The following is an 18,817-nucleotide window of genomic DNA, read 5'->3' on the forward strand; positions in this document are numbered from 1 at the left end:
TGCAATGGGCACGGGATCACTGACGTCGAACTGCGGACCAGTCACACTTCCCGTTACATCGAGTCAACGGCCAGATCAGGGTAAGCTGTCAATCTGGGTAAACTGTGGCTCAAATTGTGCACTGCGCAGGGGTCGTGGTCTGGTAGAAGCAATATTACAGTGCGGGAGACATTCGTCTGCTAGCACAGGTCTTTCGATAGTAACGGAAGGCACTACGACAGCTGTGGACTGTGAAAGTTTTACTGTGGACCGAGTATGTCTGTGTGCTCAAAATTTTCCCTGATAGCAATGGCACCTTCCATGTCATGAGGCCCCAATCGTGCTACAGTGGTGTGAGGAACACAATAAAACTTTAATTTTTTTGCTACCAAATTCACCCGATCCGAAACTCGGGAAACAAATGTGGAATGCTATTGGCCACTAGCTACGTGCCCATATACCAGTGTCCCACAATTTACAGGACTGAACACCCAGTTATTGAATACCCCCAGAAACCTCCCAAAGAGTCTTTGAATCCGTACAGCACTGTCTTGTGTTCCAAACGCAAACCATTATGTTATTAAGCAGCTGTTCATGACATTTTGGTTTATCAGTGTGTGTTTCTCATACTATGATGGCTCTAATAGCTTTTGTCCTGCTAGCTTATTTTATAAAGCAAAACCATGTATTAATGTTTCACTACATGAAAATCAAATGGTTACCAATTTATGTGTTTTGCTTCATGCCCTCTATTTGAATATTGAACTTCTATAAGTAAACTATGTATGCAGTTAGTAAGTCCTGTAATATAAATAGAAAATAGCAATTTTACAGTACTTCCGACTGTATTTGACGAGTAGATTAATTACAGAATCATACTCACTACAGTGGAATTTCCAAAGAATAATTTCAATATAATGTATTGTCACAAACACTTTCCTCTTTTCTCCATATCTTAAGAATGCAGAGTACAAAATATTAACTTATCCTATTGAATCTACAGCTGCAGACAACCCGGCATAACCTAACTGAGTCCACTGTCAGTCTATCGAGTTTGTGGTCAAACTATTATCTCCGGTACAGCTGCCAACATACAGCTCTGATCATTTAAAGCCAGGATAATGGTGCATTAACTTGTGTAGTAGGAGCTGTACCATTGTTAACTCATTAATTTTATAAAAATGACAGAACACATAAGAAAATTATAATCAAGAATAAATGCCAAAAGCAATTTTTTCTGGGGTGTCGTATATTTATTGGTCTTTGCGTAAAGCGAAAAAGCCATACACATTAGAAAGCTGATATTCAACGAACACGTCTTTACATAAAAAATGTGTGCATGTGCAAAAATATCTTGCTTGCATTCATCAATAATAAATTAGATAAAGAACATCTCTCATAAAATTATTTACATGTCATCATAAATAAGAAACAAGAATATAGTTACAGACATACGATTAACTTCAACCATTTTCTCCCTACTTTCCCTCCCTCTTGATTACAACATTTGCCAGTTCCATCAAATCAATGGAATGATAATACAACTGATTACATGACAGATGCAGCTGACAACAACATAAAATTAATCTTCCTACGGTCTGGAAATGGATACATGAAAACACGGTAAGTTTATTAACAGATAAATATAAATGTTTGGGGTACAACACTACCCTAGGATGTCAGCGGACATTACTACAATCACCCAAAACTCAGTCAAAAGCTTCCCTCAGTACTGTTCAAATAAATCCAAAGTCACAAATACTTTACTTCTATCAGGAATGCTAGTACACATGCACATACATTTAATAGTTTTTGTTTACATTTACTTTTCTTCTATGGAACTAAGTTACAGAATACTGTTTAATTTTTAAATTATCAAGGCTCAACTTTTTACAGTGATGTGTAAATATGGTATTAAATTGTTGATATAATGATCACCTATAATTACCCTCCATAACAGCAAAGAGCAATGAAGAAAGTCATCTTTATTTGAAATACTTCCATTTTTCCCTCTCTGAGCTGGTGACTATGAAGAGAGAAGAACCTATATAAAATACACGCTAATATGACTGTCCTGCATTATACAATACTACACGGTAAGAAAATGCGGTAGCTGGTTGCCCAGTTCTCCAGGAACACACTTGCCAAAATGCTAGAAATACTGATAAGCAGCAAACAGTCACAGGCTTGAGATCGAGGAGGGAAATGACAATGAGACTCCCGAATATGTGCACAATCTCTCACGAACAGTGGCAAACACACATTTTACTTATGTGACAGGCTGAAATCAACTCTGGTATATCATAACAGTATCCATGAAAAATTTTTTTGCTTTTTTTGCACAACAGATCTGGATAGGACTGGTGCAAATCTACTACAAACTTTTAATGAACGATAAATATAGTAACTAAGCAAATTTCTGCTGGCTTATGTAAACTGCCAAGAATACAACAAAACAAATATTCTAATAAATTCTACATGCGAGTTTAAAATTTTTCTATAGTATCATTAAAAATAAAAGCAGATCTTGCAGTTTAACAAATATAACAGATTAAGGATCTGTATGAGGAGTTAGTTTATTCCTTATACATCTGAAAAAGAATTCTTTTGCTTTATTTTATACATATATGTTTAAGAAATTTCTCACGTCATCTTTGGTTATATTTCATGTGTATTTGTTAAACAGTAGGCTGACAAATGCAACAGGAAGGATTATACTGAGAACTTTCAGAATTTAACTAAAACACAGATGAGGATGGTGGCCTTACACTATGTAAATTTTGTAAGCTGTTGAAACTGTGTGTGTGTGTGTGTGTGTGTGTGTGTGTGTGTGTGTGTGTGTGTGTCAAATATTTTAGAATACTGTTCCATAATTATTGTGTAATATTTTTGTTATTTGGTTTAAGTTGTTGAGAGACTGTTTATTAAATTGGTTCAAGGAAGAAATTTGAAACAAATAGCATTGTTAAAGAATAAATAGACCTTAGAAATAAAGTACTGGCAAATAATTTCTGAAAGTGATACTATCTTTGCAAGTAGCAGAAGATAAATCGAATAATGAAATGGGAAGTTTCTTTTTACTTTCCTGAATCAGTCTTCAGTGACAAAATGAGAGAAATCTCTAAATGATTGTGTGCACATTTTTTTTGAAAAGTAACAAAGTCCTTGGAGTCAAGAGAGAAGAAAGTATTTATGGGCTGTAAGGTACCCACAAAATGAAAGCAGATAGGTATTTAAGTAATAAGTGTAATTAAATAAACTGATAAGCTCCAATCCAATAAATGCAATGGATTTAAGTACAGTGGGTGTGTTTGTAATGTAACTTTCTGCTATCAGTAAATTTTCTTTTTATTTATATTTTGCATGACATTTCAGAAAATGATTCCCATTTTATAGTGCGTTTTTGTGTGTTACAACATGTAGAGACTTGACAGGATAGAGTAGCATGGAAATCTGCATCAAACCAGTCTTTGAGGCAACGACAAGAACTGGGAATCATTTCCCAAAATGTGTCGTGCAAAATAGAGATAAAAAGAAATCTTGACAGGTAGCACAGAAAGTTCTTTTATAAACAAGCTCCTTGTTTTTACATTCACAAGCTTCCACCAACCATTCCTACTGGATAAAATCAGATTTAAGTACATCACCAAAAATAATACTCTGCAGAAATCAATTTTTTTCTGCAGAAATGAATAATACTAATTTGCCTGTATTCTTTTCCAGAAGTCCCTTATTGTATCCCAATACTGAATGAAGTATTGGGTACCAAGCGATTCTGCCTTTTTTTTGGCACTAAGAAAATCCAAACACAAGTAACTTCTTATTGGAACTCAAAGGAGGAGAAATCATTATATGATGATGATACAACTGCCAAAGAAGAAATTAACTTTATCTTGCAAGTGCTACATCTTAGTTTGTGGGTACGTTTAAGCTCAGTATTATGTAGCCTCTCTCAGATTTACGACAGGGAACCGTGCTTTTTACACAATACAACTGTTTCAAGTCTTACAAAAAAAAATATTGCACAAAACTGAAGTTTTAAGTTATACACTTCTAGCACCAATCACTCACTGCATTTGCTTACAAACACAATTACAGTTACATCAGTGTAGAGACAGCTACTGGTATATAATTAAAAACAGAAAAATAAATGCAGACATATAACCCCTAATTGCTAGAACTGATACAGCAAAAGACAAGATAGTCTGGAGGACATAATAAGACAACAGATAAATAGCATTCTTGTGATATCTGCTAATTCCAGAAATTATTCTCTGTCCATCACTACAGTCAACTGACGGTTACAAAAAATAGCCAGATCCAGTCACCGGCGTGTGGCAACAGTCGCAGAGAGGCAAGTGAGGGTCTACGTCGCACCCTGCCGCAGCCGGTCAGAACTCGCCGTGCGGCTCCGCAGCAACCCAAACTCGTTCTGCTCCCGCCACTGAAAAATGGTAGACGTGTCGAGTGGCAGATAAAATCTGAAAGCTACCGCTTGTTGAGGAAAAGTTACTCGAGTACTCCAAATCTGACACATTTAGACTTAACTTGTGATGCCAGTTACCATACAAAACTGTCATGTACGACAATTTGAAATGAGAGAAACATCAGTGGGAAAAACGTATCTTAATTAAAAGAGAAATATATTAACTGTAAAATTAACATTTATATATTGTTGCATAAACTACAAATACCTCTATAAACCTGACTCTATAGCCAAAGTGAGATAATGATTAATGTAACCCAAATGAAAGAGTCCAACAGTTAGTTACTCACCACAAATTTAACATCCTTATAACTGTTTAAGCAGACTTACCATTGTCAATAAAGTAATTTTGCTGTAGTATTTCTCAACTGCTGTCAAGGGCAGACTGTACAAAACCCACAAAAAGAATGGCTGCAAGCAACTTTTTTTATCGCCTCCCCTCACTGAGGCTTTCATTCTAATGCAATTGCCTGTGCTTCTCCACAGTTGAAACCTTATTTTTCCTCATTCTGAATTTTTTTTTACCAGTTCCACACGACAAACCACTGAGAAACAGTTACCTCACTCTTTCAATGGCCCCTCTACAATCCATTATCTTTAATATACAATGAACAACACTCTGACAGCCCTCATATTTTTCTTCCGCATTCTCGACACGAACCACGGTAACTTACTGCCATAAGTACAATCTGTACCTACACTCTGATTAAAACTACCTGCTATCTAATGTTTGCCAGTTTGTGCTACTGTGTCTCCCAGCTGCCCTTCACTTAAGGTTTGACAACCGGGAGCACTATGCCACCACAGGCAGAATGCGTTTTTGCACACTGCAGCTGACCACTGGTAAATGTTGTGCAAGCAGAGAACAATAGTGAATTATGCATGAACACTGCACTACTCTAGCACTACACAATTCTAACCGACAGTTTGTTGTTGCATAACAGCGGTGGTGAATAGACTGTGTGTCACACTGAGTGCCCCCGTTACAGGAATTAAGTTAGAAGGAGTGGCACAGTTCACCCTACCCCTTCAACCCAACCTTTTAGTGTGATCACCGTGCTCTTTCCTCTCCCTAGCTAACAGGAAATACACTCAGAAAATATAATTTCCTCTCTCCTCTACGTGCGAGTCCAATACCTGCAAGTATTTCTTTCTTAACGTACTTCTCATTTCTTCCAGTCACTTCTTTCTCATTCCGTTTCTTTCCTGTCGAGTCCTCTTCTGTGTTTTGGAAGCGTAATTGGTCTTTTTGTTGTCTTTTCGTCTTCATACTAAGAAAACCATGCACTGTGCAATGGCCTACAGAATATAAATGAAGATTGTTCATTACCATTTTTTTTATTTGGTTCTAAATCCTGTTATAATGACCACCCTCAAAAAGACTGAAGCAAGATACGAGTAAAAATGTGATGTGTTCCTGGTGCATTATTCGATTATGTGCTGTAGAGCATTAAAAGCTCATGGACACTATTCAGAGACAAAAACATTACAAACAGTGATACATCAACTTGTTTGTACTGTGCGTACAGAGCGTACCCAGCAATATAAAAAACATGAGGGTTATCTGGAAAGTGGAAAGTAGATTACATTTCCACATGCGGAAACAGTGGGCAGGGCTAGCACGGCGATACTGTCGTCTGCGCGTTTGTCCGTTCAGTCGGCACGCAACTGTGCCGGTATGACATTCGTGTCATTTGACAATATAAGTTTTAAATGTGTACTGCAGTTTAAAATCCCAGAACTTTTGAAGTCCAGTCAGTAATAAAGTTTTTACTGGGAAAAAAAACCAATAAAGTGACAAATTTAATGGCAACTGAATCCGAACAATGGAGTCATTTCAGATGGAGTGTGCCAATTGTGCATTAGGTTTAAAAGTAGGCCTAACTAATGTTCGCGATGAAAAGCGAGGTGGACAACGTAGCACTGTGACTGATGAACTGGTTGCAAAAATCAATGAGGAGATTCACAATGATGGAGCTCTTATTTAGTTTTCCACAAAATTAACAAAGTTTGTCACATATGGTTGCACAGAAGCTAGGCTATTACAAATTTTGTGCAAGTTTGGTATCAATACCAAAAATCTTCACAGAAAACCACGAGGCGTAGCGTATGGTGGCATCACTGACATTTCTGGATTCTTACGAAAAAGATGACACCTGGGTGAAGTGTGTGAACTGTGAAACCAAAATGCAATCTATGGATGAGGGGGACACAAATTTCTCCACACAAACTCTGCAAGGAAGATTATGCCAACAGTTTTTTGGGACACTAACATATGCTTCTTGAATGACATTTTCACTCTGCAGCAGAGAGTGCGCTGATGTGAAACTTCCTGGCAGATTAAAACAGTGTGCTGGACCAAGACTCGAACTTGGGACCTTTATTTCAGGAGTGCTAGTTCTGCAAGGCTCACAGGAGAGCTTCTGTAAAGTTTGGAAGGTAGGAGACGAGGTACTGGCAGAAGTAAAGCTGTGAGGACGGGGCGTGTGTCGTGCTTGGGTAGCTCAGTTGGTAGAGCACTTGCCCGCGAGAGGCAAAGGTCCCGAGTTCGAGTCTCGGTCCGGCACACAGTTTTAATCTGCCAGGAAGTTTCATATGCTTCTTGTTGATTTTCTTGAGCATGGCACAACAATACACACTGTGGTGTATAGTTAAACTTTGGAGAACCTAAGAAATGCAATTCAGAATAAGCATAGAGGAAAACTGAGCTCAAAAACTTTGTTCTCACATGACAACTCTTGACCCCCCAGACAGCAAATCGCACTAAAGAAGCAGTCAATGCTTTGAAGTGGGAGGTGTTTCCACTCATGCACCATACAGCCAAAATCTTACAGCCAGTGACTACCAAGTGTGAAGGTACCGTGGAACTTCGAGGGGGAGGGGGGGCACCGGTTCGGTGATGATGACTAACTGGCTCAAATCTTAGATGGCAGAATTTTAAGGCAATGTAATTTCGAAGCTCATTCACCACTACAATAAGTGCTTAAATTTGTGTGGAGACTTGATGAAAGGTAGTATTTAAGTGTTTCCCCCCCCCCCCCCCTCCCCCCCAAAACATTTTTTCTATACTTTTTCTTTAAAATACCAAAACATAATAACTTCCTGGATAGCTCTCTCATGTTCTCACAATCCAACCTCCAGCTACCTGTGTGTATCATACCAACGTCATTACGAAGCACGATTAATCGTATTACTGTACCCCTCGGAATTAACTACCGAGATGGAACCTGTAAGATGGAATGTGTCAACACCACAGTCTGTACAGCTTCGAGAGGTGCCCTACTTTTCCCATATCACGATTTGTCAACGATTTGTTTCACCACTGATGCAATTTATGGTCTCACTCTGGCTTACTGCAAGCAGCACTTTACAGTTTTAATGATTCAAATATTCATCAGTGAAAGTAACTAACTGCATACTCCTCACATTTTGGCATTTTTTTTTTTTTTTTTTTCAAAACTTATTCTTGGAAATTTATACTGTAACTATTAACTTATAACAAGGGTTTACACCAATATGAATTAAGTGGCATACTGCTGTAGCAATTAATGTAAGGGAAAGTGTACTCACCTGCTTTGCATTTGCATTACTAAGAACGGACAGAGAATTTGCGCGCCTCATGCTGAAATGAAAAACAAACACAAGAATGGCCATTAAATGAGTACTTAATGTAAAGACACTACATAGCAACAGATGTCAGATAGTTAACTAAAACACAGAGTCAACAACGGTTTTAAAATAAAATTGTATTCAACACTGTTTACACTGTGAAAGGTTCTGTAAATTTGGATACAGTTAGAATCAAAAATAAATGCTTTGTTAACTTACAACTCTGCTTTAATGGAGGGACCATAACTGTAAATGACTGTACAATACACTGTAGGATGTCTGAAAGTTTTCAGTTCTCCACGAGTATCTGCAATCCATTTGCAAATAAGAGGAACATAAACGCTGTATTTGCGAGTGTCAAGCCAGAAACTACTATTTTTGATCTAACAGTTACACAATGTTGTTTCACAAATTATAAAATGTTTGCATTATTGTACTGTAACCTAAACCATTAATTTTTGGCCGTTATACTTTTGGCTTCTGAAGATCATTATTTTGTTGTCTTCTTCATCACTTTAACCAAAGAGAAAGCAGCAAATATGAATGTAACTTTAAAAGAGAGAGAGAGAGAGAGAGAGAGAGAGAGAGAGAGAGAGAGAGAAAGCACAATAACATTTTACATAAAACAAAGGAGGCCAACTTCCAGGTGAGCATTTGCAGCAGAAAAAACAAGTTAGTTCAGAACAGGTATGGCCACAAACATGATGCACAGTCTGTACTAAACTATAAAAGTTGAAAAGGAAGCTTCATTTTGCATGTGAGAATCTTACAGATATTCCTGTTCCTTTGCTTTTCATTTTCTGCAGTTCTGTGCTTTCAGTTATTTAATGGCCATAATCATTTGACTGAATATAAGTCACAATCTTATTTTTCTAAAGAGAGTTTCTGGTGATCTTTTTAGAACAGGTAATCTTTTTGCAGTAAAAAAACCTGTTTTTATTTTGATTTTTGTACATATTTAATGTTCTTGATTAAAACTCCATGTCAGTTTCTTCTTTTCACATTTAACCGAAGTACAGGAAAATGGGCTAAACAGTGTGTCTAAGAGGCTGACTAAACTTAAGGTTCGTAAAATATGTAGGCTAATAAATCCATTCACACTGACCACAGTGAACTGGTCAACAGTTATTTCCCTCAAATTTTACACATCTTCGGAAAATTTACATCTTTTGAAAATTTCCACAGATTATGTGATTCAGTTTACTATCGAAGCTATACTGAGAAGAAAGCCATACCTTCAACATATCAAAGATTTGTATGTTTTCATAACCTCATTACCTATAACTCTTATACAACCTATATAAGATGCTCTATGGAAGCTGAAGGATCCTATAGCATGGCAAAGAAGTGCCGTCATCAAATTTTATCCTGATGGATATTAGTGCTAATCCACTGTCCACAAACAACAACGTGATAAACCTCCTGCTGCTGTTACTACTGCTGCTGCAGTAACATATTTCATTCTTGTCTAATAAGTATGCCGTACGTTGCATCATGTCAGGTACACCCCACTTTAAACTACTACACTTAAGATTATAATTAGTATTTTCTGATTGGTTCACAATTGGCTCAGATTTGTTCCCACATAAAAAATACCATAATTTTTCATTTTCTTCCATGAACTTTCAATTCTTTTTCAGTGAATTTTGAATTAAACGCATTCTTTGAACGTGATAATAGTTCAATTTGTACTCTACCGTTGCTTCAGGTTGTACTCAGTAGTGAAATAGGCTCAGATACAAGCATTGTGGAAGACTCAGCACTTCACTCTACAGGGTGAAACACTGTAATTTTGAAACGCTGGAACACTATTTCATTTTTCTGCACAGACCACACTTATATTTTCTCAAAGTTGAAGACCACCTTGTCCAACAAAATTGTCTAAGCATATATATAGCATTTTTAATCCGCGGGATCTCCTTCCTGTATTTCTGTTTCTCTTCTGGCAGGGCAGCACACTATACCAAACCAATATGATTTTCTGTATCAAAACACAAATTCAACCAAGAACACTATTGCCTATAGAGGCACGTACAATGGGCAGTCAATGTTTCTATCATCACTTTGGAGAAGAAACAAGTAAAGTTACATAATTTTTTGTTTGTTTGCATATACATCTTTGCCAATTTTTCCTCTTCCTGTAGCCACAGGCCAGCTACTCTGTCTCATAATTTAATAGTTTTTTTTATACAATTTGCTAAATTGTACCAGAACTAAGTTCATACGAAAATGTAAATTCGATTTTTCACACTCAATATTTGTCCAGATTTCTATATCTGTAAAAGGTATTTTAGCTTAATTTCACAAGACACTCTTACTGAAGGTATCCCAAAATAGACAAGCCTGGACAATGGAGTACGAATTTCTTCTTCAAAACTGTAGCGCCACTTGTCTGATGTAATATGTAGATCTGTCATAAGTGAAGCTACCGTTTCAGTGTTTGGGGAAACGTGGAGAACTAGGGTAGCCTACCACATAAAATTTATAGCAACCTTTACAAACAATGACTGTCAGGAAATACTTTGAAAGCGTACTGCTTTCAAGTACAGATCAATCTTGCCTCTCTAACTAAAAACAAATTCAAAGATGAGGTGACTTACCGAACGAAAGCGCTGGCAGGTCGATAGACACACAAACAAACACAAACATACACACAAAATTCAAGCTTTCGCAACAAACTGTTGCCTCATCAGGAAAGAGGGAAGGAGAGGGGAAGACGAAAGGAAGTGGGTTTTAAGGGAGAGGGTAAGGAGTCATTCCAATCCCGGGAGCGGAAAGACTTACCTTAGGGGGAAAAAAGGACAGGTATACACTCGCACACACGCACATATCCATCCACACATACAGACACAAGCAGACATATTTAAAGACAAAGAGTTTGGGCAGAGATGTCAGTCGAGGCAGAAGTGTAGAGGCAAAGAAGTTGTTGAAAGACAGGTGAGGTATGAGTGGCGGCAACTTGAAATTAGCGGAGATTGAGGCCTGCCGGATGACGAGAAGAGAGGATATACTGAAGGGCAAGTTCCCATCTCCGGAGTTCGGATAGGTTGGTGTTGGTGGGAAGTATCCAGATAACCCGGACGGTGTAACACTGTGCCAAGATGTGCTGGCTGTGCACCAAGTCATGTTTAGCCACAGGGTGATCCTCATTACCAACAAACACTGTCTGCCTGTGTCCATTCATGCGAATGGACAGTTTGTTGCTGGTCATTCCCACATAGAATGCATCACAGTGTAGGCAGGTCAGTTGGTAAATCACGTGGGTGCTTTCACACGTGGCTCTGCCTTTGATCGTGTACACCTTCCGGGTTACAGGACTGGAGTAGGTGGTGGTGGGAGGGTGCATGGGACAGGTTTTGCATCGGGGGCAGTTACAAGGATAGGAGCCAGAGGGTAGGGAAGGTGGTTTGGGGATTTCATAGGGATGAACTAACAGGTTACGAAGGTTAGGTGGACAGCGGAAAGACACTCTTGGCGGAGTGGGGAGGATTTCATGAAGGATGGATCTCATTTCAGGGCAGGATTTGAGGAAGTCGTATCCCTGCTGGAGAGCCACATTCAGAGTCTGATCCAGTCTCGGAAAGTATCCTGTCACAAGTGGGGCACTTTGTGGTTCTTCTGTGGGGGATTCTGGGTTTGAGGGGACGAGGAAGTGGCTCTGGTTATTTGCTTCTGTACCAGGTCGGGAGGGTAGTTGCGGGATGCGAAAGCTGTTTTCAGGTTGTTGGTGTAATGATTCAGGGATTCCGGACTGGAGCAGATTCGTTTGCCACGAAGACCTAGGCTGTAGGGAAGGGACTGTTTGATGTGGAATGGCTGGCAGCTGTCATAATGGAGGTACTGTTGCTTGTTGGTGGGTTTGATGTGGACGGACGTGTGAAGTTGGCCATTGGACAGGTGGAGGTCAACGTCAAGGAAAGTGGCTGGAAGTATCACTCTGCCATGAAGAAAAATGATCCTAATCCTACTCCTAATGATCCGACTCCTCAAGACACCATCCAAATTGAACCCTGCCTGGAACAGTTCCGTCCTCCGTCACAGCAGGACCCATCTCCTCTTCCTCAAAATCACCCTCTCCAAACCTTCCAGGAATTTCTGACTTCCAGCCTTGCATCTCAATCCTTCTTAAAAAACCTTAATCCTACACCCAACATCACCACTGCTGAAGCCCAGGCTATCCGTGATCTGAAGGCTGACCGATCCATCGTCATTCTTCCGGCGGACAAGGGTTCCACGACCGTGGTACTTGATCGTCGGGAGTATGTGGCTGAGGGACTGCGTCAGCTTTCAGACAACACCACATACAAAGTTTGCCAAGGTAACCCCATTCCCGATGTCCAGGCGGAGCTTCAAGGAATCCTCAGAACCTTAGCCCCCTGCAAAACCTTTCACCTGACTCCATCAACCTCCTGACCCCACCGACACCCCGCACCCCTACCTTCTACCTTCTTCCTAAAATCCACAAACCCAATCATCCCGGCCGCCCCATTGTAGCTGGTTACCAAGCCCCCACAGAACGTATCTCTGCCTACGTAGATCAACACCTTCAACCCATTACATGCAGTCTCCCATCCTTCATCAAGGACACCAACCACTTCCTTGAACGCCTGGAATCCTTACCCAATCTGTTACCCCCGGAAACCATCCTTGTAACCATTGATGCCACGTCCTTATACATAAATATTCCGCACGTCCAGGGCCTCGCTGCGATGGAGCATTTCCTTTCACGCCGATCACCTGCCACCCTACCTAAAACCTCTTTCCTCATTACCTTAGCCAGCTTCATCCTGACCCACAACTTCTTCACTTTTGAAGGCCAGACATACCAACAATTAAAGGGAACAGCCATGGGTACCAGGATGGGCCCCTCGTACGCCAACCTATTCATGGGTCGCTTAGAGGAAGCCTTCTTGGTTACCCAAGTATGCCAACCCAAAGTTTGGTACAGATTTATTGATGACATCTTCATGATCTGGACTCACAGTGAAGAAGAACTCCAGAATTTCCTCTCCAACCTCAACTCCTTTGGTTCCATCAGATTCACCTGGTCCTACTCCAAATCCCATGCCACTTTCCTTGACGTTGACCTCCACCTGTCCAATGGCCAACTTCACACGTCCGTCCACATCAAACCCACCAACAAGCAACAGTACCTCCATTATGACAGCTGCCACCCATTCCACATCAAACGGTCCCTTCCCTACAGCCTAGGTCTTCGTGGCAAACGAATCTGCTCCAGTCCGGAATCCCTGAATCATTACACCAACAACCTGAAAACAGCTTTCGCATCCCGCAACTACCCTCCCGACCTGGTACAGAAGCAAATAACCAGAGCCACTTCATCGTCCCCTCAAACCCAGAATCCCCCACAGAAGAACCACAAAAGTGCCCCACTTGTGACATGATACTTTCCGAGACTGGACCAGACTCTGAATGTGGCTCTCCAGCAGGGATTCGACTTCCTCAAATCCTGCCCTGAAATGAGATCCATCCTTCATGATATCCTCCCCACTCTGCCAAGAGTGTCTTTCCGCCATCCACCTAACATTCGTAACCTGTTAGTTCATCCCTATGAAATCCCCAAACCACCTTCCCTACCCTCTGGCTCCTATCCTTGTAACCGCCCCCGATGCAAAACCTGTCCCATGCACCCTCCCACCACCACCACCACCACCACCACCACCACCACCACCACCACCTACTCCAGTCCTGTAACCCGGAAGGTGTACACGATCAAAGGCAGAGCCACGTGTGAAAGCACCCACGTGATTTACAAACTGACCTGCCTACACTGTGATGCATTCTATGTGGGAATGACCAGCAACAAACTGTCCATTCGCATGAATGGACACAGGCAGACAGTGTTTGTTGGTAATGAGGATCACCCTGTGGCTAAACCTGACTTGGTGCACAGCCAGCACATCTTGGCACAGTGTTACACCGTCCGGGTTATCTGGATACTTCCCACCAACACCAACCTATCCGAACTCCGGAGATGGGAACTTGCCCTTCAGTATATCCTCTCTTCTCGTCATCCGGCAGGCCTCAATCTCCGCTAATTTCAAGTTGCCGCCACTCATACCTCACCTGTCTTTCAACAACTTCTTTGCCTCTACACTTCTGCCTCGACTGACATCTCTGCCCAAACTCTGTCTTTAAATATGTCTGCTTGTGTCTGTATGTGTGGATGGATATGTGCGTGTGTGCGAGTGTATACCTGTCCGTTTTTCCCCCTAAGGTAAGTCTTTCCGCTCCCGGGATTGGAATGACTCCTTACCCTCTCCCTTAAAACCCATTTCCTTTCGTCTTCCCCTCTCCTTCCCTCTTTCCTGATGAGGCAACAGTTTGTTGCGAAAGCTTGAATTTTGTGTGTATGTTTGTGTTTGTTTGTGTGTCTATCGACCTGCCAGCGCTTTCGTTCGGTAAGTCACCTCATCTTTGTTTTTATGTATAATTTTTCCCACGTGGAATGTTTCCTTCCATTATATTAAAAACAAATTCAGTTAAAGTATGAACAGATTACTCAGTAGAATACTTAAACTGTAACATCTTGAAAGCCCCACCAGCTCAATTTTCTCCGACTTAAGAGGGTATACCTACAGAACATGAAACTACTGGAGTAGTGACTCGTGTGCAACAGCAAGCCCTAGACAGTTCCAAATTAATTTTTGACTATAAATATCAACTTTTCTTAACAGCAAACATTTTTCTATAACACTGTACTCACTCCTGAGAAAGCTAACAAATAAATATGAACTACAAGTGTAACACGTGTAGTGTTCATAAAGTGTGATCATGTAAATTGTTTAGGTCACAATGAAAAGTGACAGTTGTGGTCAATAATCAAAGTTACCCTATACCCAGAAAAAAAATTAACATCCGCTGGTGAATTCACTGCCCAACACCACAACCAACTTCTTGATTTTGCTAGCCTTATCAGTTATCAACCTCACATTTCTAAAAGAGCTGAACATAAAGAGTGGACACTGTAACATGAATGAATTTGCAAATTCTGGCAAGTATTATTCCAGGATGTTTTGGAGGGTGCTCAAGACACCAGTTTCAGTCCAAACTTGTCGACGATGGTTATGTCGCAGACAGTACGTGCCTCTTGCAGTATGGCAAAAGGAGACTAATGTTATGCTTACTATTATCACCAATTAATTTAGTGCAAACAAGCATTTCCACAACAATACTTACTACATCAAGCTGGTACAGTGCCTGAAGAGTGTATCATGCAGGGCATAGTGAATAGTACAACAGGTAAGTATGAATTTTTAGTAAAAAAGAGAGCTTACTGAAGAGGTCTTACCTTACACAATTAGTGCCAAGCCCCTGCAAAACTGACTGACTGTTGTAACACCGAGGCTCGCAACTGCGGCAACTTACCATGGTTTCACAAATCCACTTACAATATACCTGCCTTGGCTCAGAACCAAGTTAGAGCTTACCTTTATGAACAGTGTATCAGAGCAAGTCATGTCAGACTTCTCATAAATGTGTAAATGCAATTAGGACTGTCTTAGTAATAGCATTACGTAAAAATTCTAGTCTTAGGTAATGAAATGAAGAATTAAACATATATAATACTGAAGAATTAAACATATATAATACCACAATCAAACCAGTAGGTTGTGCTGACCAACAGCTGAAATGACTAATCCCCACTTATAGACCAACTTACAATCTCTCCCCAAGTGACCAGTTATACGAAGTGTGATTAACAAGAATTGGGAAATTTGTAATTTTGTGAACTGTAGTAGTCTGACTGGTGCAATTTTTCATCGCTGTGTTGGTATACGTGTCTGAAACCTACTTGTACACCGGTAACCATATTTAATGTTTAGTCTCTCGTCAGTTGTCAAGAAGGTCACAGGTGTTTGCTTAAAAGTAGCAACTACTGACTGTTTTTAAAAAGTGTCAGAATTTTGCTATAAACATGGAATAAAATGTAACAAAGTTTTAGAAACGTTGAATATTGCTTTTGATCAGTCTGCTATGAGTAAAACCACGTTTACGAGTGGTATAAGCATTTTGAAGGTGGCGGTGAAAATGTTTAAGATGAAAAACATTCTAGGTGCCGCAGCACATCCACAATCAATCCCAACGTGGAAAAAGTGAAAGACATGATAATGAACAATTGCCAAATAAGAGAAATAGTAGTTGATATCGCAATATCAAGTAACTTAATTGCCTTGAACCATGAAATCTTTTCTGTTCTTTTGGGTGTCAAGTGTGTGACAGCAAAATTCGTGGCAACTGCACCTGCACTCATTTCACTGCTTTTTCATGAATTTTTGGGAAAAAACACTAACAATGCCACAGCTTCCATATTTGCCAGATGTGGCATTATGCAAGTTTTTCCATTTCCAAAAATAAAGAGAACCTTTAAAAGTGCATTGCGGAAAGAGCTAAGTGCTATTCGAAAGATTAAGATCTAGAAAGGTTTTGGGGATTGAAGGAAGCCTGGCAATCACCTAATGGAGACTACTTTGAAGGAGATAATATTAATGTAGATGAATAAGTAAAATAATAAGGGAGGGGGAGGGGGGGAGGGGAGAGGGGGGGGGGGGGGGAAGAGAGAGAGAGAGAGAGAGAGAGAGAGAGAGAGAGAGAGAGAGAGAGAGAGAGAGAGAGAGAGGAATAACGTATTACCACTGCTCCTTAGTCTGCAAGCACAATTTCTGTATCGCAATGTTAAAATTAGCTTCTTATAGAAGAGATTATAGTGGATAAGCTAGAAGTGATGTATTAATGGTTTATAATGGTACATCTATACTGGTTGGTTGAAACTTTCAGTCTTTTAGTGTACTGAATTTTAGGCATGTTTTAAAGCTATAGCAAGTGAAAAATGTCCTATGGTATGTGAAATGCATTCATTAGTTGTAAATTTTAACTGTTATTTGATTACAATATTGAAGAAACACTTATTTTACTGGAAGAAGAAGTGTCTATTTCACACTGTTTCAATATCATCTTATTTTCTAAATACACAACAGAAGATACTAAATGCCAAAAATAAGTACAGATCAGAAAACTGGATAAGAATTTCTGCTCCCTGACATGAACAAGACACTCTTATAATGGTTTAAATTTGCAATAGACGTTTAATCTTTAAATCTAACGAAAGTATCGCTTTTCTTACACGAAAAGAAACTGGTAAACATTGCAAGGACTTTAAAGAGTGTCAAGCGTCCTCCCATGATGAGGACAGCAGAACTATTGATCAGTGTAGTAAGCTGCCAAGTCAAAAAGTTCAACTTAGTTTCTTAAATAAATAATTTTATGGCAAGTTTCCAAAAAGTGATGTTAGATATCTTGTATGTACATAATTTACTTTTTTTAGTCTGCTCATTCTTCAACATGTACTTAATGTACTTACAATGCTAGATTTAAAAAAAAATTCAAAGTAATCTATTTGGAATTAACTCAGCTGTTCCTGTGCAAAGACTGATCAGAATCTTTTACCCCTTGCATTGGTCACACTATCATTATGTACAGCACAAATTACTCTATTGCAAGGAGCGGCTACTGTTGGGTTACAGGAGGAGCCTCTTGAGTTCAAGCAAGACCTTACTGAAAGGTAGGCAAATATGATACCTTTCATATTTGTTTTTGTTTAGCAACTCTTCCTCTTAGGTGTAACTGCACCGCTAAACCTCCTGGCAAGTCTGATCCACCCACAATCAGCCTGTGGGCTCACACAGAGAAACTGCTGTCACTGATCCTAAGTGATGTTACAGAAGCAATACTAAGCTGATGAGTATCTGACTGTGACCCTCCCAAATACCTCCCCCCCCCCCCCCCCCAAAAAAAAAAAAAAAAAAAAAAAAAAAAAAAAAAAAAAAAAAAAAAAAAAAAAAAACAGGATGAGTTAGCTCTCTTTTAGATACTGTAAACTTCGTAAGTTCTATAAATTTTTCTGTGGATTCAGTACATGAAATACATACACTGGGCAACAGTGAGAACAACAACAAAGGAGGTCTAATACAATATTGCTGTTATTAGTTGATAGACACTCCTGCAGTTGGAATTCAGTTCTCATGGTTTATCAATGTCATCACCTCTCACACTTCTGCAAAATGCACTGGGGTGCATATGTTACCACTAGATCAAAAAATAATAAAACTAAAACAGTAAATTTTGCCCACACTAAAAGTTAGGTTCATCAACAGTAAAAATCTGAGGTATATGCTAATCATACGCAAGAGAGAGATCTATTTGAAACTACAGGGCCCACCTCTGAATGCAGCTGATCAGTTTTTGGACAGGATCAACGCTCATTCCCCCTGTCCTCTGACACGACCTCCCACCACACATACCTGTTGTCTAACACGGTGCCGTGACTGTCAGCATCCCCGCCTTTCGAGAACTTCTGTATCAGCTTGGCGTTCGTACGCTTTATCGTTGTCCGCAGTTTCAAGAACGAGGAACTGCGCTGCCTGTGCTTCCCCAACTACAAAAATATGTGCCAGTATCATAGGACGGGGAATAGGTTAGTCAGTTAACAGGCATACCAATTCCCTTGAGCAGAGGCAACAGAAACGCGTGATCCCACCACCACTAGTCCAGTCTCAGAACAGAGGGGTGCACTCCAATCACCACATGATAATCACAAACACTGTACCAAATTACAGCATTAGATAACATAAAAACCAGTTTACGTATGTACAACAATCTAAAATATTAAAACACCATCATATACACAGCCATATGCAAATAAAAGCTTTCCAAACACACTTA

At 39.9% G+C, this 18,817-nt stretch overlaps 1 protein-coding gene across 4 annotated transcripts in view; it reads right to left on the reverse strand.

The window, feature by feature from the left end:
• Nucleotides 1-1,207: 1,207 nt before the first annotated feature.
• The window catches only part of LOC124550931 (kinesin light chain), a 396,765-nt gene continuing 379,155 nt past the window's right edge, over nucleotides 1,208-18,817 (reverse strand). For 3 of the 4 annotated variants that reach the window (XM_047125729.1, XM_047125727.1, XM_047125728.1), the window contains 3 exons: nucleotides 18,397-18,530; nucleotides 8,036-8,087; nucleotides 1,208-4,423 (listed from right to left, as the gene is read on the reverse strand). In XM_047125729.1, the coding sequence (XP_046981685.1) occupies nucleotides 4,346-4,423; nucleotides 8,036-8,087; nucleotides 18,397-18,530 (264 nt within the window). In that variant the 3' untranslated portion in view covers nucleotides 1,208-4,345. The remainder of the gene's footprint in view (nucleotides 4,424-8,035; nucleotides 8,088-18,396; nucleotides 18,531-18,817) is intronic. The other variant, XM_047125730.1, reaches the window with a different exon arrangement.

The sequence above is a fragment of the Schistocerca americana genome, chromosome 9 (assembly GCF_021461395.2).
Source record: "Schistocerca americana isolate TAMUIC-IGC-003095 chromosome 9, iqSchAmer2.1, whole genome shotgun sequence".
Lineage (NCBI taxonomy): Eukaryota > Metazoa > Arthropoda > Insecta > Orthoptera > Acrididae > Schistocerca > Schistocerca americana.